Raw genomic sequence first — 27,263 nt, forward strand, 5'->3', positions numbered from 1 at the left:
GCAGGTCATTGCTGTGAGCTAGAGACAAGAACTGCATAAACGATTACTGTCTACTTGCAGTTATGGGGGCAGGATTTTTCTGTAATTAACGAAAGGTCTTGGTCCTTTGCATGTAAATACTTAAAATGTTAATGTGTGGGCCTTATTTATATTTGTATTAATCAGATCCACTTCGATATTTACAGTTTTTTTTCCTTGTAAATTCATTATGCTTATGGATTTCAATTTTGGGATGGCCCAGCCTGTTCTATTCCTGTTGTGGATGGGTCTTTGACCAACCTGTTTTTTCTTTTAATTTAGGTTGATCAACTGCAGTCTCTTAAAATGTTGGTTAAAAGGCTGAGGATGGGGCAGAGTGGCTGATTTAGAAACATATCTGCTAAATTGTGCAGTTGCCAAGTGCAACTAATCAACTAGTCATCCATGCATTCTACTCTCTACTACAAATTGGAAAGTGAAATACGAGTGGTTAAAATATGAACACATCAAATTTGATTAGCAAATGAACATCTATTCATATTTAGTCTGATAACTTAGTTAGAAGTACTGTGTGTCATTTTAAAGTGAAAAATATTCTCTTTTTATAACTGCAGGTATAGGCATTTTGTTATATGGCAGGGGTTGCTATATTGTTATACTGCTTCCTTTGCCAACACGAATGGGAATAATTTATTGTTTTAGGAAACAAAGCTTAGATTGGAAATTGTTGTACTGAGACTTGGCATGCCTGCGTAACTAGGTCTCTGTATGGCACTGCATGTAATTAGTGTAGACTTTTATATATTCTTTATTTAAATTTTGATCAAGAATATATTTAAGGAATTAGAAAATTGATGTTTTCACTGCACATGCACAATTCTAACATATATGGGTATATAAGGCCGAATCCTTGTGCCTGGCCGAAACGAATCCGAATCCTAATTTGTATATGTAAATTAGGGGCGGGTAGGGAAATCATGTGAGTTTTCGTCATAAAAGATTTTTTTTCACTTTCTCCTTTCCTGCCCCTAATTTGCATATGCAAATTAGGATTCAGATTAGGTTTGGTATTCGGCTTAATCTTTCACCAAACAGCTGTCTGCAGCTTACTCAAGTGTTGTATTGTTATCCCATGTACAGTTAACCCTGTACAGTTGTTTCCCAACTGTAAGTACGCTGTGTAAATGATTTTCTAGTAGACTTATGGTATGAACATTATGGAAAGATATGTTATCTGGAGAAACCCCAGGTCCCAAACATTCTGGACAACAGATCCTATACATATACCATTGCCTTTCTTCTTTTTATGCCTGTTGTACCGTCACTCAGCAGCAGTTCTGCTTTTAACTCCGCTATACAGCGACTGTCCTGACTTCCCTATACTGGTACAGCCATTGCCTTCCTCAATCATAATACTGCCTATACTATACCTTTCACATGGTTATGCTGCAATTGTAACATATGGATATGAAAGGTCATATTGCTTTTTACCTGCCTGGCTCCACATGATACTATCACTAAGTTTTCTCATCCTTTTTGAAACAACTGCCTCCTATCAAAATACCATCACTTCCTTGTCTTATTCACTGGGGGTCTTCCTGTCCTATCCTGGTATTCCACTGCCCTGTCTTCTTAAACTTGACACCTTACAGCCCACCCCTCCCATTTACAAACAGTGGATACCCTGACTTTCCCTATACTGATATATCCACTACCCTTCATGACATAAAAATACTGCCTACCTCATCTTGATGCTACCACCTGCCTTCCCCATCCTAATTCTGCAACTGCCCTGCCTTCTCAGTTATATTATTGTATCCTCCCTCTCATGACATTGTTGCTGCCCTGTCTTTCCCATCTTCCTACATAATACTACTGCCTTTTATTTTTTAAAACCATTAAACCTCTTTTCTGCATTATGTTGTTACCCCATTGCTCTGACATACTTGCTATTCCCATGCCTTCCTATCTTAATACCAGTCATAATAGCATTTCTTCCCTCTCTGCTTCATCTGTAAACACTCTTTGCCCTACCTTTTCCATCTTGATACAACCACTATCCTGTTTAAAATTGTTTTTCTAGTCATAATACTCCTGACACTGTTGCTGCCTTGCCTTTGCCATGTTGATACAGCTACTCCCCTGCCTTATACAACCTGCCCATCATACTATGTCTCCCTCCTAATCAAAACCCTGACTTTACTGATGGCCCTCCTTTACTACTATGATGCCGTTATTGCCCTGCCTTAACAAACCTGATACTGTCACCCCCATTTTAATATCTGCAAAGAGAACATTCAAAATAAGCGTATAAAACCTGAAATACCTTTATTGTTGACATTTAACCATATTATCAAAATATTATAATTGTTACTAAAGGATTAGTAAAGTTTAAAGGGGATGCAAACAAAACAACAACTTAAAGGGGTTGTTCACCTTCCAAACACTTAGGGGCCCTTAGCTCAGGTGAAGGAATAGAGGAAAAAAACTTCGAATTTCGAATGTTTTTTTTGGCTACTTCGACCTTCGACTCGAACGATTCGAACTAAAAATCGTTCGACTATTCGACCATTCTATAGTCGAAGTACTGTCTCTTTAAAAAATACTTCGACCCCCTAGTTCACCACCTAAAACCTACCGAGGCCAATGTTAGCCTATGGGGAAGGTCCCCATAGGCTTCCTAACAATTTTCTGATCGAAGGAAAATCCTTTGATCGATGGATTAAAATCCTTCGAATCGTGTGCCCCTTATTTCAGTTGTTTTCAGATTGTTCCCCAGAAATAAAGACTCTCTTCAATTACTTTCCATTATTTATTTTTTACTGTTTTTCTAAGTTTAAAATGTAATGTTCCTGTCTGGTGTTTCAGTATGGTAGATCAGTAATTCAGGCATAGGCTCTAAACTGTTACAGTTTTGCAACATTTAGTTGATACATTTCTCAGCAGCATCTCTGGAGTATTAGCAACTATTCTATAAATTTTAACAGCTGCCTGTAATGAAACCCAGAGATTCTGCTCAGCAGGGACAAAGATAAGAAATGTATCAACTAAATGTATCCATTTCAAACAGTTTACAGGGTCGGCGACCCCCCCTCCCAGAGCTGCATCAGACGGTGAAAAATGATACTTTACACTTCAACATTAGAAAAACAGTGACACATAGAAAATAGAAAGTAATTGGAAAAAGTTATTTTTAGTGATTTATCTGAAAACAACTAGTTGTTTGAAGGTAAACAACCCCTTTAATGTCATCTAACATCCTTTAATTAGTACATACCTGAAGAATTTCATTATTTTTAAGGTTTTATCAGGATCCTCTCTTGTTGCTTTATTTCAGGTAATTAGATAAAAGGCATTGTGTGACCACACTGCTCCTTGTGCTGTACCTTTCTCCGGGTTTCACACAGACTGCATGTGAAGCCTTCCAATTTGACTTTGCTATAAGAGAAGTTTTATTTAAACATCCTAACTGAAGTATTAACATTAATGACAACGGCTTCTTCTGAGTAATTTGAGCAACAGAGGTGAGTGTATGGCAAAAAGTACAGTTAACGAGTAATAATGCCCCAAATAAAAACTATTACAGATATGGGACCTGTTATCCAGAATGCTCAGGGCCTGTGGCTTTCCGGATAACAGATCTTTGTGTAATTTGAATCTTCATACTTTGTCTACCTGAAAATCATGTAAACATTAAATAAACCAAATAGGCTGATTTTGCTTCCAATAAGGATTAATTTTATCTTAGTTGGATCAAGTAAAGTACTGATTTATTATTAAAAAGAAAAAGGAAATAATTTTTTTAAATTAAATTTATATTTCGATTTATTTTTTCTGTTTTTTTCTGCTCAGACATACCATGTCTCAACCAATATAAGACTGGAGCATGTCCCTGTTAGTGCTGAGTGTTTATGCAAATGTATTATACTATAAGATTATACTGAATAGAATTTCATTGTATTGTTGTCCAGTTTGCCAGCCTTTAATAGTCCTCACAACCAAGTAGTAATTTGCCAGACTGCACGATTTATACTGGTTGGGTTTTGGCATTTACTGGACTGGGAACCCATTTTTGTGGCCTCATACACTGACCAGTAAGCTGAGTAACTAGGTCAATAGACATTATTGGCACATGTATGACCATCTTTAATTTGGATGATTTTGATACTGTTGTTTAACTAAAAGTAATGGGCATGTGACTTATGCTCTGCAGAAGTGAATTTTTTTTTTTCTAGTTGATTTTTTTTTTCATTTACATTTGTCATATTTGAATATGTAAATTAGGTTTTGGCTCAGTTTGTTCAGCTGAATCTTTTGCGGAGTATGCAACTTTAGATTTCACCTTTGCCACTCATTTTCAGGAGAAAAAAAAAAAACAACCTGGCACCACTTATATAACTGAATTTGATATGCTGCCATATTATGCAGTGCTTACTTGTTTCCCCAGTGGAGCTTACACTCCTAGATCCTTGACACACCGGTTTTTTTTTTATTATGAACCTTTATTTCTGCCTGTATAAGATATTTTTATATGAAGTAAAATATAGATAAAGAACTATTGTCTAGAATCCTCTGGAAATGGGTTTTTTTCTGGGTAAGGGATCTTTCCATAATTTGGATCTTTATACCTTAAAGGAGAAGGAAACCCTTTTGCACTGTTTTAATAATTATATTATTACAGAGAAAAAAGAAAATCCATTTCAAAATGTATAATTATTTGTTTAAAATGGAGTCTATGGGAGATGGCCTTTCTGTAATCCAGAGATTTCTGGATAATGGGTTTCTGAATAACGGTACCCATACCCCTTTATCTTATTGTTTTGGTTCTGAGAGAGATGAAGCGCCACCACAAGAAAAAAAAAACAACTTCTGTCACAGGTTGTGTGATTTTTTTTTTTCCCAGTGCAAGTTAAATTTTCAATATTAAATATTCATTCATATTGTTTATTTTTTGTGCTTTTTTAAATTGACGTAATCAATTAAAAATTGGAAAATGAAGGTCCTTTCAATTTGACTGTTTGCAAACGTTCTGAGGAAGCTTGCACAAAGGGGAATTTGCTTGTTTTTAGAAGGGATGTCATGGGGGTGCAGCTACATCAAGAAGCTTTTAGGAGTGTAGGGTCTGTTTCTCAGCCAAGAATCCTCAACGTGTGGTTGTAGCCTATTGTTTAACCTTGTAGCCTCGGTGGCAACCAAGGTTTGTAGTGTATCATGAAGTATCATAATATTTGCGACGGTTCACAGTAGCAGTTGACTGAGGGTTGGTGATTAGAGGCCTGACAACTCGCTTCTGGACTGCCACCCTATGTGACATCAATGATGCATTTCTATTCCCACTGGCAGACTGGGTTTCATAACATTCACATGGTATACAGTATATGTTAGAATTGTGTGTTTTTATAAATGTATTTTATATGTGCTTTGCTAGGTGCAGATCTTCACTTATTCATGCATATTGTTCTAGATGCAGCATAATATATTATGTGTGCATATATGACTATTAAAATCAATTACAGGTATGGGATCTTCTATCTAGAAACCAGTTATCCTGAAAGCTCTGAATTACAGAAAGGCCATCTCCAATAGACTCCATTTCATCCAAATAATCCCCATTTTTAACAATGATTTCCTTTTTCTCTGTAATACAGGTATGGGACCTGTTCACCAGAATGTTCAGCACCTACGGTTTTCTGGATAGTGGATCTTTCTGTAATTTGGATCTTCATGTCTTAAGTCTACTAGAAAATGATGTAAACATTAAAGAAACCCAATAGGCTGGTTTTGCTTCCAGTAAGGATTAATGATATCTTAGTTTGGATAACAATGTACTGTTTTGTTAATGCAGAGAAAAAGGAAATTATTTGAAAACATTTGAATTCATTTGTGGTGTTTCTGTAATTCAGAACTTTCTGGATAATGGGTTTCCGGATAACGGATCCCATACCTGAAATCAAACAGTACTGTGTACTTGATCCAAACTAAGATATAATTAACTCTTATTAGAAGCAAAACCAGCCTATCGGGTTTAGTAAATTTCTGGTAAACTTAAGGTATGGAGATCCAAATTACGGAAAGATCCGTTCTCCAGGAAAAACTCAGGACCTGAGCATTCTGGATAACCAGTCCCATAACTGTATAATGCCTCAAAACCAGATTCTGTTTATATTCTTATGGCAGACGGTAAAAACCTGTGCATGTTATTCTGCTGCATGACGGCAACATTTTAGATAAATGGGTCACATAAAATCTTTTGTAACAATAATGGAATTAGTATAATGTAACGGGTCATATTTGCCTAGTGTAAGTTATATCAATTTAGACCTATGAAAAATTAAATATCAGACTTGGTCTATGAGTACTGATGCTTTTCTGCTTTTAAGTAGGATTAGTAACACCAGTGTTTGAAATTACATTTACTGTCATTCATTTCACATAAGTGCATAAATATTTTTCAAAATATATCTATTGCAAAAGTTTTTATCATATTGATTTCTTAGTATCAATCCTTGTATCCTGCAAAATGGAATTATTTTTACTGTCCTGTTTTTTAGATTAAGTTGGACAAAAGTCTTGTTATTATTAATAATGTTATTAAAATATGCACAATGTTCATATCATGTCTTCGCTCCAACAAACTTTAATAGATGTAGGGATACACAGAATCCACTATTTTTGATTTGGCCGAACCCCTGAATCCTTTGCGAAAGATTTGGCCGAATACCGAATCCGAATCCTAATTTAAATATGCAAATTAGGGGTGGAAAGGGGAAAACATTTTTTCTTCCTTGTTTTGTGACAAATTTGCATATGCAAATTAGGATTCGGTTCGGCCAGGCAGAAGGATTCGGCTGTATCTGAATCCTGCTGAAAAATGCAGAATCCTGGCCGAATCCCGAACAGAATCCTGGATTCGCTGCATCCTTAAATAGATGTGCAGTAATTTACTAGTGGATGTTAAGATTGGGGTTCATAAAAGTATTTTAGATGCTATGACAATTGGGATACCTTTTAATATAGAGAGAGCCTGGCTATTTTGAAAATGGCAAGATACGTATTTGACTAGTTGGAAAGTAGTAAGTGTAGATTTTTCAAGAATTTTATAAGTTTATTCTCCATTTTGTTTTTGCCAAGGCAAGTTTTATCCAAATTTGAAAAGTTTTTTCAGTATTTCTCAGCACGTCTAACATCACAGGATATTCCTTGTAAATTTTTGTAAATTTTTGTAAATTTAATTAGCCATTTGTCTCTTTATCCTGAGCTTCAAAACAATTAAAACATGTTCTCACATTTTGTAAGGTTCACTTAGAGCTTTATGATATTCTATAAAAATATAAATATTTCCATTCAAACACCGTAATGTGCCCATTTTGACACACTTGAACTTCAGCAGCTAAACTGGCAAATAGTTTTCTGGGGTTTTATTTCTCCTTTTGATAATTTTATTATTTTTGCTATTTTGACCTTCTTTTATCTTTAATGAACTGGAAAGATTGCTCTACTTAATCGTCAGCTGACATCCGAAGTGGAAAAATTATCTTTAACATGATTTTTTGTTCTCTTACTGCAATATGCTATTATTTTGTTTCTAATCTGCACAAATGATTGTGGCATACCATATATACTTGAGTATAAGCCGTCCCGAGTATAAGCCGAGGTACCTAATCCTACCTCCAAAAACTGGTAAAGATTATTGACTCGAGTTTAAGATGAAAAACTCGTCTTATACTCGAGTATATACGGTAATAATGGTGCATTGATTGTAAGAAGTGATGTTTTGGACCAAATAGTTAACCATGCAGAACCCAGTGCTGGGTTTTATTTCCTTAGCCAGCTTGAAGTTTGGAGTTCTGATCCAATTATTATGCCAGCAAAGCATAATATTTTGATGGTCCTTCTGACACGCATTTTCCCACAAATCTTTGCAGCAAGTACAGTGGTGTCAGTGGCATATGTTTCAGATCTCAAAAGAACTTATTTGTGGTTTCCCTTTTCTGCTCCTAGTGAATCTGACTTTTTAACTTACAAGAAATAAGAGAAATGTGTCTTTTTATCCGATAAATGCAGGGTATCCAGTCTGTGGTACCTAAACTGCTGGTGTTTAGTATCTTTCGCCAGGCAACTATCTGCATGGAATTTGTACAATCCCCCCTTGCCTGCGTAGGTCTCCTCTGGGTTTTAAGGTTTCTTTTCTGATGAACTTGTATATGATGCCGGGAAATTTGATTGTAAGCTCAGCAGGGTCCATGACTGATTTGAATGCCAAGCAATCTATTGGTGTTATATAAAGAATAATAGATATACAATCTATTATCCAGAAAGGTCCAAAGTTCAGCATTGGTGTTTTTTCATAGATTTCTATGAAAACAAGCAATTCTTTATTTTTCTTTTATGAATTCGCTTTTTTATATAATAGATCAAAAGAGACAACATTTTGGAAATTGTCTGTTTAAAGACAAATTCACAAAAGTAGACATAGAGGTTTGTGAATATGTGAAATCAGACAAATCTTTCTCCACTTTTATTTTGTCACAGTTTCAACACTTTTGTGAACTGCCCCTGTGTGTTTTCTCTGCTGACAGAGAGCATCCCAACATCATGTATTAAAATAAAAAAATAGATAATTTTATTGCTTTGGACTTGGGAGTAACAATATTAGAATTAATTTATTAGTAGTCAAATGCGAAAATTAGTCACTGGCGAATACTTATTCAATGCATTATGTAAAATATATGAGCACATATACTTGAATTTTTTGTTTATGCTAAAAGGGTGAAGGGTGTATACCTATAACGTAAAGCATTTGCTATAACCTACTAGAAGTTTAGTCCTTTGATGTAAGCTTTTTCCAGCAATACATATGGTAATATGTTAAAAACTGTATCTTCCTTATTTGTTTCACTGGTTTTAGACAAAGTAATTAGAAAGTATTTCAGCTAACTCAATTAAACTAAAATGTTTGTGGTTTAATATTTGTACTGGACAAGAGTGAAAATAGTTTGCTACGATAAACCGTGTAGTTAGCCTATATATTTGAGAATGGACCGATAAAACCCTTATGTGGTTAGCGTAAGAATGCAAGACCAGTTATGTTTCTCAGTATTGTGATAGTGATTTTTCTCTGCTTGGTATTGAAACCTTTTCTTTAATAGTACATTTCGATAATCAATGAGAGCCAGTGTACAATATAAAAACTTATCAGGGCTCTGAAAAAAACACATCTTGAATTACCATCTACAGAAGTCAAAAAGAACTTAACTATAGGTGATAATATATTTTTATGAAGCTTTCTCTGTAATGTTTCTAAATGTTCTGTACCTTTTTTTACTTTTCCATGCAAACACCGTTTGGCCTATATGGCCTATACTTTTTAGTTGTGCTCTCTTCTTTTTCAACAATATCCCTCATTTCAAAGATATTACGCTTATGTTCATCTTACAGTTGAATAAAAAGTGCTAAATATATTTTTTTGAACAGAAGAAACTCACCTTATCTTTGTTCCCTCCTGTCATCCTGCATCCACCCACCACCTCTCTTCTCTCCATATGAAGATTAAATAAAAACATGACTTTAATAACATACCTGTTTTAGATTTCACTCCGCTCCTTGGCTCTTATATTTTTGTCACTGATAGTTTGGGGACATACAGTTTTTTCCCTTACTGTTATATAGAAGGTGCTTTAAGAATGATATATTCTATATTTTAGAGAAAAAATTGCATTGCATGGCAAATAAAGCAGGTTATTTTAAACAAACTGCTTTCTGTATAGTGTCACTCTACTAAAGATGCTCATGGTGTTTTTTAGGGCTGTTTTATAAATTCATTTTTAAAACTGGTTGGATAGATATTTTATCACAATGTTGAGATGGGGCTTGCTAAATATGCTCATATTTGGACTCTGTTCTGAGTTTCTTTAATTACACTTAACTCATATTGTGCAGTTCTCTGTTATTCTAGACAGATTGAATGTATTATTTTTATTTGCATTTCTTTTCAGTTCAGACTTTATCTTAGGCTAATTGTTAAAACTTTTCTCAATGATCCTTGTGTAATAATAACTAAGTTAACCATTTGATTCTCTTAATAGAACTACAGCACAGGACCAAAACATCTTCCCAAACCCAAGATGTCAGCCATGGAGAACGGACAGGATTTAGCAGAGCAGCCGGTAATTATTATTTTTTTTTTTTAATATTCCATATTTCTAATTGTTAGGTGTTGTTAATTGGATGTGGTTTCTTTAATGTATACTCCCAGCTATATTTCCCTAGAACAATTGATTTAACAAATTGATTGATGAGAAAGAAGCCCTTTCTGCACTCACACCACAAACAAAGTCGCTTGTTGTATGCAAAAGCTCACTTAGACAAGCCACAGTCATTTTGGAACAAAATGCTTTGGACTGATGAGACAAAATTTAGTTATTTGGTCATAACAAAAATCGATTTGCATGGCAGAAGAACACCGCATTCAAAGAAAAACACCTGCTACCTACTGTCAAATTTGTTGTTAAAGTCGAGGATTGGATAAATTCATCCCAATATCAACAAATTCTTTAGGATAATGTTCAAGTATCAGTCACAAAGTTGAAGACAATGACCTAAAACACACTTCGAAATCTAAAAAGGCATTTATGCAGAGGGAGAAGTATAGTATTCTGGAATGGCCGTCACAGTCCCCTAACTTGAATATCATCGAAAATCTATGGGATAATTTGAAGCAGGCTGTCCATGCTCGGCAGCCATCAAATTTAACTGAACTTGAGAGATTTTGTATGGGCGAATGGTCAAAAAACTGCCTTCCAGAATCCAAACACTCATCAAAGGCTATAGGAGGCGTCTTGAGGCTGTTATGTTTGCAAAAGGAGGCTTGATTAAGTATTGATGTAATATCTCTGTTGGGGTGCCCAAATTTATCCACCTATCTAATTTTATTATGATGCATATTTTCTGTTAATCCAATAAACTTTGTCACTGCTGAAATACTACTTTTTCCATAAGGCATGTTTGAAATACTACCGTTTCCATAAGGAAGTTGCTACTTTAAAAGCTCAGCCAATGATAAACAAAACATAACAAACAAGGGAAAGTTGTGCTCGCCACTAATATTTAAAACCATTAGGCGGCGGTGCAATGAGGCTGTGACCACAAAATACATATAGACAGATACAAGAGGTCCTCTGCACTCAATCCATTATCAATATATTTAAGACAGAGACATTTTGTGCATACTGCTACTGAAAAATGCCTTACCCTTTAAACAAAACAGGGAATGTTTGACCATATATTGCAATATATTTAAGCTGGCCAACTACATCCGTCATCCCATATCTGGCCAGTCCTATGCTCAATTTTCATCTGATTCATTAAGAATTCTGTTGCTTCATTATACATTTTACAAAGGGACTAAGTTTTACCTGCAATTTACTAGCTGCTTTCAAAGTAAAACTCCCAAACTTGGCTGCCCTTTTGCAAATCAAAATGCAAATAGTACATATACAACATATTGTCATGATCACTCTGCTTCGTGTCCAAGATGGCTGTGCCCATGGCCGCACACTGATGCCATTGCGCCACTTGATTAATCTGTTCTGACTTCCAGCTTTGTCCCTGACTACGAATCCCACTTTGCCTTAATACAATCACAAACTACCCCTTTTGATACCGTGCACTGGACTTTCTGCTTCCTCCTTGGTCCTAACGCCAACCTTGCAGCAGCTGCTGTGCCCTGACCTTATACTCGGCCATGGATCCCACTGAGGAAGCTCCATCAGATTTGGAGAAGACTCTTCGCGGCATGGCAACTCGCATGTAGGCTTATGATGCTCAGCAGGCTCGTAAAGGGCACGTTCTTGATGCTCTCCACTCACGGGACCTTATGCTTCTCCAATGGAAATTCTTGTGCTGTGGCAGCTTCTCCCTTGAGCGTTGCATTCCGCCACCTCCTTGTTGTGATGGAGATCCTCAGACCTGCTGAGGTTTTGTAAACCAATTCCGCTTCTGAAAGCACTAAGGTGGGGTACATCCTCTCCTGGTTGGAGGGCAAGGCTCTGGGCATCTTCTTTTTGGGAAAATAATTCTCCCCTAATCCAAGTTTGTGAGTACTTGCGACTGATGACAGACCCCTAACTTCTGATCATTTTTGAGACAACAGGGGATGTTCCTTTGACTGTTGGGTCCCTACATTATAGGTTGCCATCTGCTGCTGCGGTCCTGGTGATTACCATGGCTCCGCTTACATATCCCCTTCATTGACTGATCCTCTAATCAAATCTCTTGGTGGAGTCCCCACTGCTTAAACAAACTCTCCTCTCTAATGCTATTTTTCGGATGTCTCATGCTTCTGCAGTCACTGCCATCATCATACAAAGATTTTTTCCATATGCTCTGCAAGAAATCTGCTGAGACCCTTCCTCCACATTGTCCAAATGATTGTCCTGTTTACCTTCTTCCTGGAACCATGCCACCCCCAGGGTGTACCTATCCCTTGTCTCCTTCCGAGACTATAGCCATGAAGAAGTACATTAAAAAAAACCTGCCGCAGGGGTTCATCCATCCTTTCTCCTCCCTTGCTGGAAGACTACTAGCCTTCTTCTTGGTTGAAAGTAAGAACAATAGTTTCGGCCTTGCATTGATTACAGGGGTCTCCATGAGATCACTTTCACATCTCTGAACTCTTCGACCAGTTGAAAGCAGCAAGAATATTCACTAAGCTTGACCTTCATGGGGCCTATAACCTTATTCGGATTTGTGAGGATAACGAATGGAAGGGGGCATGTAACACCAGAGACTGCATTATTAGTATTTAGTAATGCTTGTTGGGCTCTGTAGCACGCCATCCGTCATCCAGGAGTGTTGTAGTCTACCTTGGCAATATCCTTTTTCAAGAGTTTAGAAGATCACAGGGCCCAGGTGAGAGAAGTCCTTACCCACTTAAGGTAAAACTTGCTCCACGCTAAGTTTGAGAAATACGTTTTCAAAGTTTCCAGGATTCCCTTCCTAGGTATTATTTCAAGGAGAGTTTTGAAATGGATCCTGCCAAGATAAGACCATGGATTTATTAAACCGTCTCGTATGGTAGCCATCTTTATGGAGAGAAGTTAAGGACTTCATTGCCTCATGTAGCATCTATGCCTCTTCCAAACCTAGCAATTCCTTTTCATGTGGACAGGTGCAGCCTCTGCCTATTCCTTCTCAACCTTGAACATGCTTAGCCATTGACTTTATCTCTGAATTGCCACCATCCAAGGAGAGCACAGTTATATGGGTAGTCATTGATCGTTTTAGTAAGATGGCACACTTTATTCCCCTTGTAAACTTCCCTCTGCTTACTAACCTTCAGAACTCTTTCCAGTAAATTTTTCGCCTGCATGGATTTCAAGCAGAGATGATATCTGATATAGGCTCCCAGTTTGTTTCCAGGTAATGGTGTTCTTTGTGTAAAACTCTTGACTTTTTCTCTGCTTATCATCTTCAAGCTCACAATAGTTATATAAATATATGTATAGAGATGTATAGAGATGTATAGAGATGTATAGAGATGTATAGAGATGTATAGAGATGTATAGAGATATATTGTCTATCCTTTCCCATCTTTACTTTTAAGAAACCACACCTTTCTGGCCTCCATTCTTTTTAGCACTTCACAAGTTTTCAAAATTTTTCAGTTTCAAAACTTGATGTGTTGTCTGTTTATACTATTTGCAATAAAATATAGTGTTTAAATAATTTGAAAATCATTGTATTAACATTTTACACAGTGAATTACATTTTTTACAAAAGTTTTTTTGTAAAAGGGTTTTAAGTTAGTACATGTATTGGATCTATTATGCAAAATGGACTGCTCTGATATATATTTTTTGTGTATTTTGTTTACCCTTACCTCCTGGTTTCAAGATTTAATAATCATTCTTGAAATGAAAGAGGCTTAAGCTATATAAAAAGCTCTGAAATGTGTGCAAGGGGTTTCCACATACTAGATCTTATGCCTGCAAATGTTCGTCTTTAAAGCATTTTCCCAGTCTAAAGATGCCATTTATTTGTAAGGGTTTTACTGATTCTGTAATGTAATTTGTATTCAAATTTCTGCTTCTAGATTGAAGTTAAGTGTGGTATTTCCACTGTCCAGTAATTAACCATTCATATTTTAACTTTGTGTTTTTTTTTTGTTTTTTTTAATATGGATAGTAGTTTGCTCCAGGTGTGTTTCTTGTCTTCATTACATTTAATGACTCAGATTGGGAAAGCAGAACATCTCTCCCCTTGTGGGGGGATTAAAGTTGCTCCATGTAAGTTAATATCATGCTTGCATGATAGGATAACATTGCCACTAATCACAGGAAGAGATCAGGACTACGATTTGCTTCTGTCATCTCTCCTATAACTGGTATCTGTAGTTTTATTTGTCTTTTTTTTCCAAAAACATTTTCATTTTTGTTAAAGAATACACTAGATATGTAACCATTTAAACACTGCAGACCAGTTAAATCTTTTTTTTTCTCCTCCTACCTGCCATGTTCTCTGCAAAATAAAAGTTGCACAATCATACTGCAAGTTATTTTGAGACTTATTTGCTACCTTTAAAAAGGTAACTATTTGATTTTGACTTTCAAAATCCATGAAATGATAACACTGATAAAGGCTGGAGTTGTCACAGAAAGTGGTGTAGGTTTGGGATCTACTATCCATAATGGGATGGGATCTGTTATCCGGAAACACTTTATCCAGAAAACTCTGGATTACAGAAAGGCGGTCTCCCATAGACTCCATTTTATCCAAATAATCAATAATTTTGAAAATGATTTCCCTTTGATGATTTCCTTTTTTTTTTCTGTAATAATATAACAGTACATTGTACTTGATCCCAACTAAAATAAAATTAACCAGCTTTTTTTTTTTTTTTAATGTTCTCGTGAGCATTCTGGATAACCGGTTCCATACCTGTATATGTAAATATATATAATATACAAAAGCCATAAATATCCTGTAAATTATATCCTTATTAACGGCTCTTAGTGATGTCATCAATTATACAGTCATCAAAAAAGTTTGGGAACCCGTCTTAATTCTTTGGAGTTTTGTTTATCATTGGCTGAGCTTTCAAAGTAACAACTTCCTTTTAATATATAACATAGATATTTCAGCAGTGACATAAAGTTTAACAGAAAATATGCAATATGCATCATAACAAAATTGGACAGGTGCACAAATGTGAGCACCTCAACAGAGATATTACATCAATATTAGTTGAGCCTCCTTTTGCAAATGTAACGGCCTCTAGACACCTCCTATAACCATTCGTCAATATAAAATCTCTAATTTGATGGCTGCCAAGCATGGACAGCCTGCTTCAAATCATCCCATAGATTTTCTATGATGATCAAGTCGGGGGACTGTGACGGCCATTCCAGAATATTGTACTTCTCCCTCTGCATTTGTAGATTTCAAAGTGTGTTTGGGGTCATTGTCTTGTTGGAATATCCAATCCCTAGGTCACCTCAACTTTGTGACTGATGCTGGAACATTATCCTAAAGAATTTGTTGATATTGGGATGAATTCATCCGATCCTCAACAAGGGTCCCAGTCCCTGAACTAGCCACACAGCCGCACAGCATGATGGAACCTCCACCAAATTTGACAGTAGGTAGCAGGTGTTTTTCTTGGAATGCAGTGTTCTTCTTCTGCCATGCAAATTGCTTTTTGTTATGACCAAATAACTCTGTCTCATCAGTCCAAAGCACTCTGTTCCAAAATGACTGTGGCTTGTCTAAATGAGATTTTGCATACAACAAGTGACTTTGTGGTGTAAGTGCAGAAAGTGCTTCTTTCTCATCACCCTGTCATACAGATGTTCTTTGTGCAAATTGCTCTGAATTGTAGAACCATGTACAGATTCACCATCTACAGCAAGATGTTCTTGCAGGTCTTTGGAGGTGATCTTTGGGTTGACTGTAACCATTCTCACAATCCTCCACCTATGCCACCTCTAACCTCTAAGAGAGCTTTTTGTAGCCTTCCCCTAAACCATGATACTGAACAATCTTTGTTTTCAGATCTTTTGAGAGTTGCTTTGAGGATCCCATGCTGTCACTCAGTATTGAGCAGTTACATGCATTCAAATTGGCAAAATTACAAGGGTACCCAAATTTTTGCAAAGCCAGTTTTTCACATTTGATTTAATTTCATACAACTGAATACTGTTTCACTAAAAATCTTTGTTCAGAAAACACCCCAGTAATCGGATGTTCCTGGGAAATGAAAAATATACCACTGTTATCTTTTTTGTTGAAAGTGGAGTAAATTATTATGCAGGCTGAGAAGGGTTCCTAAACTCTTTCATATGACTGTAAATGGAGCATAGTAATGTCATTTTTGTCTTGACTCACTAAAACCTGTGTTTTATAATGAATAAAGAACCCCCTGTTGGAAAATATGAGGATAATAACTTTGAAGTTCCATGACCTGTATAAAAGGACTCGGCTTTCGGCCTTGTGCCTTTATAAGTACAAGTTAGTTGATGGTAACGAAACAGTTTTATTACTTAATATGTAGCAGATGGCTAGACAACAGAGGTGATTTGGCTGCTGCTAACCTACAGAATGTCTGTGCACCTTATTCTGGCATTTAATGTCAATGAGTATAATACTCATTCCCTTTAAGGGAAATTGTGTTAAATGAGTTACAGATAGAAATTAAGATGTATTAGTTTCTTAGGCTAGATTTTATTAATTGTCCTCCAGTCCCTTAAAGGCCTGATTTTTCTGCCAATTTTAAAAGGATGTTGAAAGCAGGTGCGAAAAAGAAATGGTGACGATGTGACAAAAAATAAGTAAAGTTTAGGCACCAACCAACCAAGTTCACAGTAGACCAACTGAACAAATAAGTAAAGATAAGGGAAAATCTCACAGTTCACCCCAGTCTATGGGTGCAAAAGTTATAACCAAAGCAAAACAATGTGGGTTTCTCAAATCAAACAAAAAATATTAAAAGTGCAAAAACATTCATTAGTTATCCAGAAAGCACCAGAAAGAATTATGAAAAGGCCTTCTCCCATAGACTCCATTTTATCTAAAAAATTTGCATTTTGAAATACATTTTCCTTTTTCTCTGTAATAATAAAACAGTTGGGAAATACAATGGATGGTAGCCGCACCTTCTAACCAGTTGTTTTATCTTTAGGGTTGCCCCTTAAACCGAGAGTTAGAAGCAACTTGGCAAGGATGTGCTGACCACTCCTATATAAATATTTGGTTTAGTGCTCAAGGAGAGACAAAAAGTGGAGTATATGATGTCGCACAATCCTAAAATACCCTTGTGTTAAACATTGTGTCTACCTGCTTAAGGTGATCAACTTTGCATTGATATAAATAAATAAATTATTGTGTTTGTGTTGTGATCATTCCAATCAATCTGTAATTCTCACAACAGGATTAGATAAAGTGCATTGTTGAACAATTCATAGTGACTCAATTAATTAAAGTGCGTGGTGCTTCATGGTGAACGTGGGAATGTGCTTAAAGGAGAAGGAAACCCCCAGGGCGCTAAACCCCTCCCCTCCTCCCCCCTGGCCTACCTGTCCCCCTGGGCAAATGCCCCTAACTTTTTACTCACCCCTCTGCGCAGGTCCTGTCCACGGAGTACGCAGTCGCCATCTTCTCCCACGCGCGTCTTCTTCCTGCTCTGATCGGCGTTTTCTGGCGCATGCGCAGTAGGAACAGGTACCGGTACGGCTCTACTGCGCATGCGCCGAATGTCACGAAGTGAAATCGGAAAACTTCGTGACAGTAGAGCCGTACCGGTACCTGTTCCTACTGCGCATGCGCCAGAAAACGCCGATCAGAGCAGGAAGAAGACGCGCGTGGGAGAAGATGGCGACTGCGTACTCCGTGGACAGGACCTGCGCAGAGGGGTGAGTAAAAAGTTAGGGGCATTTGCCCAGGGGGACAGGTAGGCCAGGGGGGAGGAGGGAGGGGGGGCAGCACAGGGGAGGGGGGGGAGGGGTTTAGCGCCCTGGGGGTTTCCTTCTCCTTTAAGCCTGCGGCTTGAACTGATTAAAGAGACTCGTAAAAAATAACTTTTATTTCATCTACTAAAAATTCATTGATTGAAAGGGAATTGATTATTAAAACCACTAAAAACACTTAAAAAACAGGTGGAAATCGGATCTGAATTTTGTATGAAAAGGGGTGACAGTGTAAATGTTTCCTTAGACTGTTCCCATATCGATCTCACGACACCCGTTCTCCTATAATGGCTGAATAGTAGTCAGGGAGTGCGTTAAGGAAAGGTTAGCACTGTTGCAGTGATCTCCAAAGCGACTGAGTAAAGGTAAGCGAGGATTGGGGAGATGCCCCTTGATTGTCGAGCGTGATGTCAGCCACTGTACAGTATGGTGTGCGCAAAGGTTTTTTAACTGACACTGTGTCCTCTCAGAGGCACCTAAAGCGTAATGGCCTATTCCCTAGACACTACAAAAGCGACACAACACACTGACCGATCCGCTGCACGGGACGGTCTGAGGATGGGTTCCCCCACCCAGGAATTGTCCGTTCTTTCCCCCTAGTCCTCTAACCCACTGCGTGCTTGAGTAAAGTTCCTTATAGTTCCCAATTGTTACAACCGCTAAATTAGCAGCTAAGCTACGGTGCCTGACGCACGTTTCGCCGGTTAGGCTTTTTCAAAGGCAAATGGCGGCGTGTTCTCGCGATATTTACGTCCTCACGAACACGCCGATTGGTCTCTTGATGTCACGTGACCCGCAGTCGTCACTACGTTTGTGTCTTATGCAAATGGCTCATGTGATCATAACATCCTTGTCTTTGTATTGAATACAATACATTGTAGCGATTCTGATCATATTGGCCACTGTTACAATACTTCATTCTGACATTCCCATGTTTATAGATACTTTCTATCATTAGAGTAGCGCTTAAATACATATGAATTCACACTTCTTAATAAGTTACCTGCTGTTTAATCAATGTATAAGGAAGCCAAAGGACATAATTTTGGTTTTCTATATTTTAATTTTTAATATTGTCTTGGGTCTCATTATCTTTTTAGACATTTTAACAGATCCTATTTAAGACAAATATGCCTAACAGAATTGTAATGCTTATAGCTTCTATGAGCCTATATACGTGTGTAAGGATAAACTCTCATTTAGACCATGGGGATTGAGAGTATTTAATTCATAGATCCATCTGCTTTCTGTTGAAAGTAGTTTGTGGTCTACATCCCCTCTTCTGATTCCTAGAGAGATTTTTTCAAGAACTGACACTGTTAAACCATCTGGTGAGCCATTATGGTGTAAATAAAAATGTTTCCCTAAGGGACTGACTTTTTTGGGGTAAAGCAGTTTTTTATCTGTACACGATGAGTCTTGTGATTGAGTTTCCAATAACGTCCTCTGTGTTGATTTTATACTGTTTATATGTTCGGAAATCCTTTTATTTAGAGATCTTTTTGTTTTACCTATGTAATGTAAATTACAGGGACAGGTGATCCTATATATCACTGCGTGGGTTCTGCAGTTGCTCAACTGCCGTAAAAGATGTTTCTTGCCGAATCTGTCTTCAACCTCTTTGATATTATGTATATAGGGGCAGATGTTACAAGAGCCACATGGATATGTGCCCCATTTTTGTTTTGATCTGTTTCCTTTTTTATTATTAAAATGACTTCGAACCAATAAGTTTTGTAAATTGGGAGCCCGTCTCGATGTCATTTGTGGAAATGTTTGAACATATTTACTCAAGGTAGAGTCAGCATGCAAAATGTGCCAATGTTTTTTCAGGATAGATCTAATTCCATTCCACTGTTTGCAGTATGTTGTAACGAATCTTACATTCTCTTGATTGGACTTTTTTTCGGTTTGGCATACGGTTTGTGACCTGGATATAGATTGTGATCTTCTCTTTCCCTCCCTTATTGATCTGTTACTGTAGCCACGTTTTTTTAACCTTTTTGTTAACTCTTCAGCTCTTTTCCTAAAAGTGAAATCATCAGAGCAATTTCTCCTAACCCTCAGGAATTCACCAATAGGTATTGCTTTTTTCACATTGCTTGCATGGTGGCTGGAAAAATGTAATGTAGAGTTAGTGGCGGTTTCTTTCCTGAACATATCTGTTTGTAAAAGACCATTATCATCCTTAATAATGGTTATGTCCAGAAAGTCTATCTTGATAAAATCGGCCGCATATGTAAGTTTCAAATTGAGGTCATTGTCATTTAGCTCCTCAATGAACTCATGTAAAGAATCCACTGTGCCTTCCCATATGATTAGCAGGTCGTCAATGTAGCGTATCCACTGGTTGATCTTGCAAGTCCATTCAACAATGGGATGATGTTCTTATCAAAGCGGCAGATAAGGGAGGCAACATAGTGATATGGCCCAAAACTATGTACATAGCAGAGGCCTTAAAACAATTAAATGATACCAGATGTTATACCAAACTTGCCCAGGATCCCACTGATAGCTACAAGAAACAATATCATGATCTTATAAGTGATGCCAAAGAATCTGGCTTACTCTCTGCACAAGAGTTCAATGCATTGTCTAACGAGAATCCAAGGATACCAACATTTTATATGTTACCAAAAGTCCATAAAAATAAAGAGAGACCCCCTGGCCGACCGATAGTCTCAGGCAATGGAAACCTATGTGAGATTGCAGGTCAATATATTGACACAAAATTGCGCCCTTTCGTCACTTCTCTCCCATCGTACGTTAAAGATACCAGAGATGTATTATGCAAACTAGAAAATATCAGGGTCAGCAGAGATACTGTATTAGTAACCTGTGACGTCACCTCACTATATACCTGCATCAGCCATAAGGCAGGCATAAGAGCAGTCAATACTATTCTCTAATGTGAGAGCAATTATGACTTGGATCTCAGAATTTTTCTTATGAATTTATTACAATTCTGTCTGACGCACAATTATTTTGTTTTCAACGAAAAATACTACTTACAAATACAAGGGACAGCGATGGGGGCTCCATTTGCCCCCACGTATGCCAATTTATTTTTGGGGTGGTGGGAACAGTTTTACGTCTTCTCCGAAGAACATGAAAAATGGACTTGCAAGATCAACCAGTGGATACGCTACATTGACGACCTGCTAATCATATGGGAAGGCACAGTGGATTCTTTACATGAGTTCATTGAGGAGCTAAATGACAATGACCTCAATTTGAAACTTACATATGCGGCCGATTTTACCAAGATAGACTTTCTGGACATAACCATTATTAAGGATGATAATGGTCTTTTACAAACAGATATGTTCAGGAAAGAAACCGCCACTAACTCTACATTACATTTTTCCAGCCACCATGCAAGCAATGTGAAAAAAGCAATACCTATTGGTGAATTCCTGAGGGTTAGGAGAAATTGCTCTGATGATTTCACTTTTAGGAAAAGAGCTGAAGAGTTAACAAAAAGGTTAAAAAAACGTGGCTACAGTAACAGATCAATAAGGGAGGGAAAGAGAAGATCACAATCTATATCCAGGTCACAAACCTTATGCCAAACCGAAAAAAAGTCCAATCAAGAGAGTGTAAGATTCGTTACAACATACTGCAAACAGTGGAATGGAATTAGATCTATCCTGAAAAAACATTGGCACATTTTGCATGCTGACTCTACCTTGAGTAAATATGTTCAAACATTTCCACAAATGACATCGAGACGGGCTCCCAATTTACAAAACTTATTGGTTCGAAGTCATTTTAATAATAAAAAAGGAAACAGATCAAAACAAAAATGGGGCACATATCCATGTGGCTCTTGTAACATCTGCCCCTATATACATAATATCAAAGAGGTTGAAGACAGATTCGGCAAGAAACATCTTTTACGGCAGTGGAGCAACTGCAGAACCCACGCAGTGATATATAGGATCACCTGTCCCTGTAATTTACATTACATAGGTAAAACAAAAAGATCTCTAAATAAAAGGATTTCCGAACATATAAACAGTATAAAATCAACACAGAGGACGTTATTGGAAACTCAATCTCAAGACTCATCGTGTACAGATAAAAAACTGCTTTACCCCAAAAAAGTCAGTCCCTTAGGGAAACATTTTATTTACACCATAATGGCTCACCAGATGGTTTAACAGTGTCAGTTCTTGAAAAAATCTCTCTAGGAATCAGAAGAGGGGATGTAGACCACAAACTACTTTCAACAGAAAGCAGATGGATCTATGAATTAAATACTCTCAATCCCCATGGTCTAAATGAGAGTTTATCCTTACACACGTATATAGGCTCATAGAAGCTATAAGCATTACAATTCTGTTAGGCATATTTGTCTTAAATATGATCTGTTAAAATGTCTAAAAAGATAATGAGACCCAAGACAATATTAAAAATTAAAATATAGAAAACCAAAATTATGTCCTTTGGCTTCCTTATACATTGTTTAAACAGCAGGTAACTTATTAAGAAGTGTGAATTCATATGTATTTAAGCGCTACTCTAATGATAGAAAGTATCTATAAACATGGGAATGTCAGAATGAAGTATTGTAACAGTGGCCAATATGATCAGAATCGCTACAATGTATTGTATTCAATACAAAGACAAGGATGTTATGATCACATGAGCCATTTGCATAAGACACAAACGTAGTGACGACTGCGGGTCACGTGACATCAAGAGACCAATCGGCGTGTTCGTGAGGACGTAAATATCGCGGAGAACACGCCGCCATTTGCCTTTGAAAAAGCCTAACCGGCGAAACGTGCGTCAGGCACCGTAGCTTAGCTGCTAATTTAGCGGTTGTAACAATTGGGAACTATAAGGAACTTTACTCAAGCACGCAGTGGGTTAGAGGACTAGGGGGAAAGAACGGACAATTCCTGGGTGGGGGAACCCATCCTCAGACCGTCCCGTGCAGCGGATCTGTCAGTGTGTTGTGTCGCTTTTGTAGTGTCTAGGGAATAGGCCATTACGCTTTAGGTGCCTCTGAGAGGACACAGTGTCAGTTAAAAAACCTTTGCGCACACCATACTGTACAGTGGCTGACATCACGCTCGACAATCAAGGGGCATCTCCCCAATCCTCGCTTACCTTTACTCAGTCGCTTTGGAGATCACTGCAACAGTGCTAACCTTTCCTTAACGCACTCCCTGACTACTATTCAGCCATTATAGGGGAACGGGTGTCGTGAGATCGATATGGGAACAGTCTAAGGAAACATTTACACTGTCACCCCTTTTCATACAAAATTCAGATCCGATTTCCACCTGTTTTTTAAGTGTTTTTAGTGGTTTTAATAATCAATTCCCTTTCAATCAATGAATTTTTAGTAGATGAAATAAAAGTTATTTTTACGAGTCTCTTTAATCAGTTCAAGCCGCAGGCTTAAGCACATTCCCACGTTCACCATGAAGCACCACGCACTTTAATTAATTGAGTCACTATGAATTGTTCAACAATGCACTTTATCTAATCCTGTTGTGAGAATCACAGATTGATTGGAATGATCACAACACAAACACAATAATTTATTTATTTATATCAATGCAAAGTTGATCACCTTAAGCAGGTAGACACAATGTTTAACACAAGGGTATTTTAGGATTGTGCGACGTCATATACTCCACTTTTTGTCTCTCCTTGAGCACTAAACCAAATAATAAAACAGTACCTTGTGCATGACCCAAACTCATCATCATTTATTTATATAGCGCCGACAAGATACACAGTGCTTTACCTTAGTTATAAACAACAGGGAATAAATGGTGGATAACAAACAAGGGTTACAGAGTACAATAGGATTAGAGGGCCCTACAAATTAGTTTACAAAGTAAAGGTTAGGGTACAATTGAGACATTAGGATTTTAGAAACAATTTGTGATTTTTGATACAGCAATGATTGATTAAGGTATGTTGAATAAGCTTCTTTAAACAGGTGGCTCTTTAAGGAGCGCTTGAAAGTTTGGAAAGAAGGAAAAAGTCTGACAGCTCGAGGCAGAGAGTTCCAGAAAGAAGCAGATATAATTAATCCTTATTGGAAGCAAAACCGTCCTGTTGGGTTTATGTAACGTTTACATGATTTTCTAGTAGACTTAAGATATGAAACTCCAAATAAAGGAAAGACTTGTTATCCAGAAAACCCCCAGGTCCTGAGCAATCTGGATAATTGGTCCCATACCATTGTATATATATCTCAAATCAATGCACACCTGCACAGCTGCTCCAAAGAAATATCCACAGTGAACTGTTGCGCTAACATGATCAAAAGGTGGCAGTCCCAAATGGTCCAGTGCAGTAGTGCAACCAATTCCAAAGACTGCAACTGGGCAGCTACCCATTTTTTTACATGCCTCTATGTCTATGTAGTCATTTATTGCCTTGTGCATTTCCCTGCAGTCATACATTGGCAAACGTGTAGCCCTATTGACAAAGGGTTAACCCCCCAACCATTGATTTAAAGCTGGCTATGCATGATCTAATAATTTTGGCAAGCTGATTATACGGATCGGTATCTATGTAGTAGTATAGCACTTACATTTTTAAGGAAGGATTATGAGACCAAGGACCTGGGGTATGATGGAATGTTCTCTAGAGAACATATCGTAATATTTTTTTTTAGGCCTCCTCTTCTGTTATGGTATGTAAATGTTATGGTTAATGTATATGGGTACATGGGGGGGCGGGACACACGTTTTCTGGGGAACAGTTATAACTGCAACTAAACGTTTGTGGTAACTGCTGATCAGTCCTGCACATTAACGCGGAGGAATTTTAGCCATTCCTCCATACATAGCAGCTTCAGTTCTTGTGTTGGTGGGTTTTCTGACATGAACCCCTTGATTTAGGTCTTTACACAACATTTCCAATTGTTTTAAGGTTAGGACTTTGACTTGGCCATTTCAGAAAATTCACTTTATTCTTCAACTATAATTTGGAAGAATGACTTGTGTGTTTAGGATTGTTGACTTGCTGCATGACCCACTGTCTCTTGAGATTTCGTTCACGGACAGATGTCTTGCCATGTTCCTTTTGAATTCTCTGTAATAGTTCAGAATTCATTGTTCCATCAATGATGGCAAGATGTCCAGGCCCAGCAAAACAGGCCCAAACCAGAACATTCCCACTACCAGGTTTCACATATGGGATAAGGCTCTTATTCTCAAATGCGGTGGTTTCTTTCTGTAAATGTAATGATTCTTATTTAAGACAAAAAGTTCTATTTTGTCTTCATCTGTCCACAAAACATTCTTCCAATATACTTCAGTTTTTTTCCACATGATATTTAGCAAACTGTAGACAGTCAGCAATATTTTTTGGATAGAGCAGTGGCTTGCTACCCTGCCATACACCATTGCTGTTCAGTGTTTTCCTGATTGATAGTGTGAGACAGGACTTCGGGTTGCTTAGAAGTTACCCTGGGTTCCTTTGTAACCTCTTGGACTATTAGATGCCTTGCAGTTGGAGTTATCTTTGATGGTGACCACTTCTGGGTAGGGTAACAATTAGGGATGCACCGAATCCAGGATTCGGTTCGGGATTCAGCCTTTTTCAGCAGGTTTCGGATTCGGCCGAATCCTTCTGCCCATCTGAACCAAATCTTAATTTGCATACACAAATTAGGGGCTGGGAGGGAAATTGCGTGACTTTTTGTCAGAAAACCGGGAAGTAAAAAATGTTTTCCCCTTCCCACCCCTAATTTGCATATGCAAATTAGGGTTCAGTATTCAAATCTTTTGCAAAGGTTTCGGGGGTTCGGCCGAATCCAAAATAGTGGATTCAGTGCATCCCTAGTAACAATGGTCTTGACTTTCCTCTTTGTACACAATCCGTATGACTTTGATTGGTGGAGTACAAACGCTTTAGAGAGTCTTGTAAGCTTTTCCAGCTTTATGGGCAGCAACAACTATTTTTCTGAGGTTCTCAGACACCACCTTTGTTTGAGCCATGATCCATATCCACAAATGTGTTGTATGTGTGATGAGGCTTTGCTGGATCCCTGTTCTTTAAATAAAACAGGGTCTCTCACTTACACCTGATTGTTATCCCATTGAATGAAAACACCAGACTCTGATTTCACCTTCACCAAATTATAAAATAATCTTAAGGATTCACTTACTTTTGCCCCACACCGATATGTTTTTGGATCTTTTTTTTTTTTTTTTTCAATAAATAAATGCCCAAATATAATAATTTTTGTTTCACTTGTTTAACTAGGTTTTATTTACTTTTAGGACTTGTTTGAAAATGAGTGTTTTAGATCACATACATATACAAATATAGAAACCTTTTAATGGGTTCATAAACATTATAGCACAATTTTAAGCACTGGAAGAAAGGGTTAATAAATGCCCTACAATATTGAAGTATTCAGCAGTTACTGTATATCATCTGTCCCTTTCCTTGCTTGTTTACATTGTTAAAATTGTGTCCCATCCCCTGCAAATATTGTTAATTATTTGCAAATAAGGAAAGGAGAAAGCATTTAGTACATTTTATTTGTGGTTGTTCTTGTATGTATGATAGGGAGAACACACAGTGCAATAAATATACCACATGTTAAGGAGTCCTAGGAAGAAGGAGATACTAGCAAACAATTTAATTATTTAAAAGGTTATTTTTTTAGTATTAATCTCCGAGCTTTGCAGTGCTGCAGCTTTTAGAATAAAGGTCATATATTCATATGAAATTTGAAACTCAACGCAATTGAAATGCTGAGAGTTGGTGGAAGCATAAGAGACTTTGCACCCGCCTTCTTATAAGATCTTAATTATAGTGCAATATGTTGAAAGGAACAATGTGGTACTCGCAAACATAGTAAAATGATTTGCTAATAGAAACAGACTATTGCAGTCCACAATTTTTCAATCATGTGAGAATGACATTTGACGTGCATGTTGCCAGTGTTTTTGCCTTGGGATAAATAATGATACTACGTTCTGTAGCAATTACTTTGACATAATTTAACTTTTGAGAATCTCACCTCTCATCTTTAAAATAACTTTTTATTTTATATTGTTTTGATTTAATTTTTATTGTAATTGTTTAATTCAGGTTGCTTTCTCAGAGTTTGGCCATTGTGGCAAATATTACATTATAAATAACGGTTATTGTGCTGACCTTATCAGTACGACTGCAGGTTAGAGATTATCAGTCTGGCTGTGCATTTAACATAAGTGTCAATGCCAAGGTATTTTCATGCACTATGCAATTGCCCATATTTGTTTCCCACCCCCTCTGAATCATCACCATCGGAGTGTCTGATTACATACATTGCATGTCTTTCTTTACCTGCCAAAT

General features: G+C 37.3%; 1 protein-coding gene across 9 annotated transcripts in view; it reads left to right on the top strand.

The window, feature by feature from the left end:
* eya3.S (EYA transcriptional coactivator and phosphatase 3 S homeolog) overlaps window positions 1-27,263 on the top strand; it is a 68,783-nt gene that overhangs the window by 11,722 nt on the left and 29,798 nt on the right. For 6 of the 9 annotated variants that reach the window (XM_041583933.1, XM_018249475.2, XM_018249476.2 and 3 more), the window contains exon 2: window positions 10,065-10,145. Coding sequence is in view for 3 of the 9 variants with exons in the window: in XM_018249475.2 (XP_018104964.1) it covers window positions 10,104-10,145 (42 nt within the window). In the remaining 6 variants the exon portion in view is untranslated. Of the gene's footprint in view, window positions 1-3,316; window positions 3,504-10,064; window positions 10,146-13,330; window positions 13,399-27,263 lie in introns of all 9 variants that reach the window. The other 3 variants (XM_041583932.1, XM_018249474.2, XM_018249477.2) reach the window with 2 other exon arrangements.

This window comes from Xenopus laevis, chromosome 2S, assembly GCF_017654675.1.
Source record: "Xenopus laevis strain J_2021 chromosome 2S, Xenopus_laevis_v10.1, whole genome shotgun sequence".
Classification (NCBI taxonomy): Eukaryota; Metazoa; Chordata; class Amphibia; order Anura; family Pipidae; genus Xenopus; species Xenopus laevis.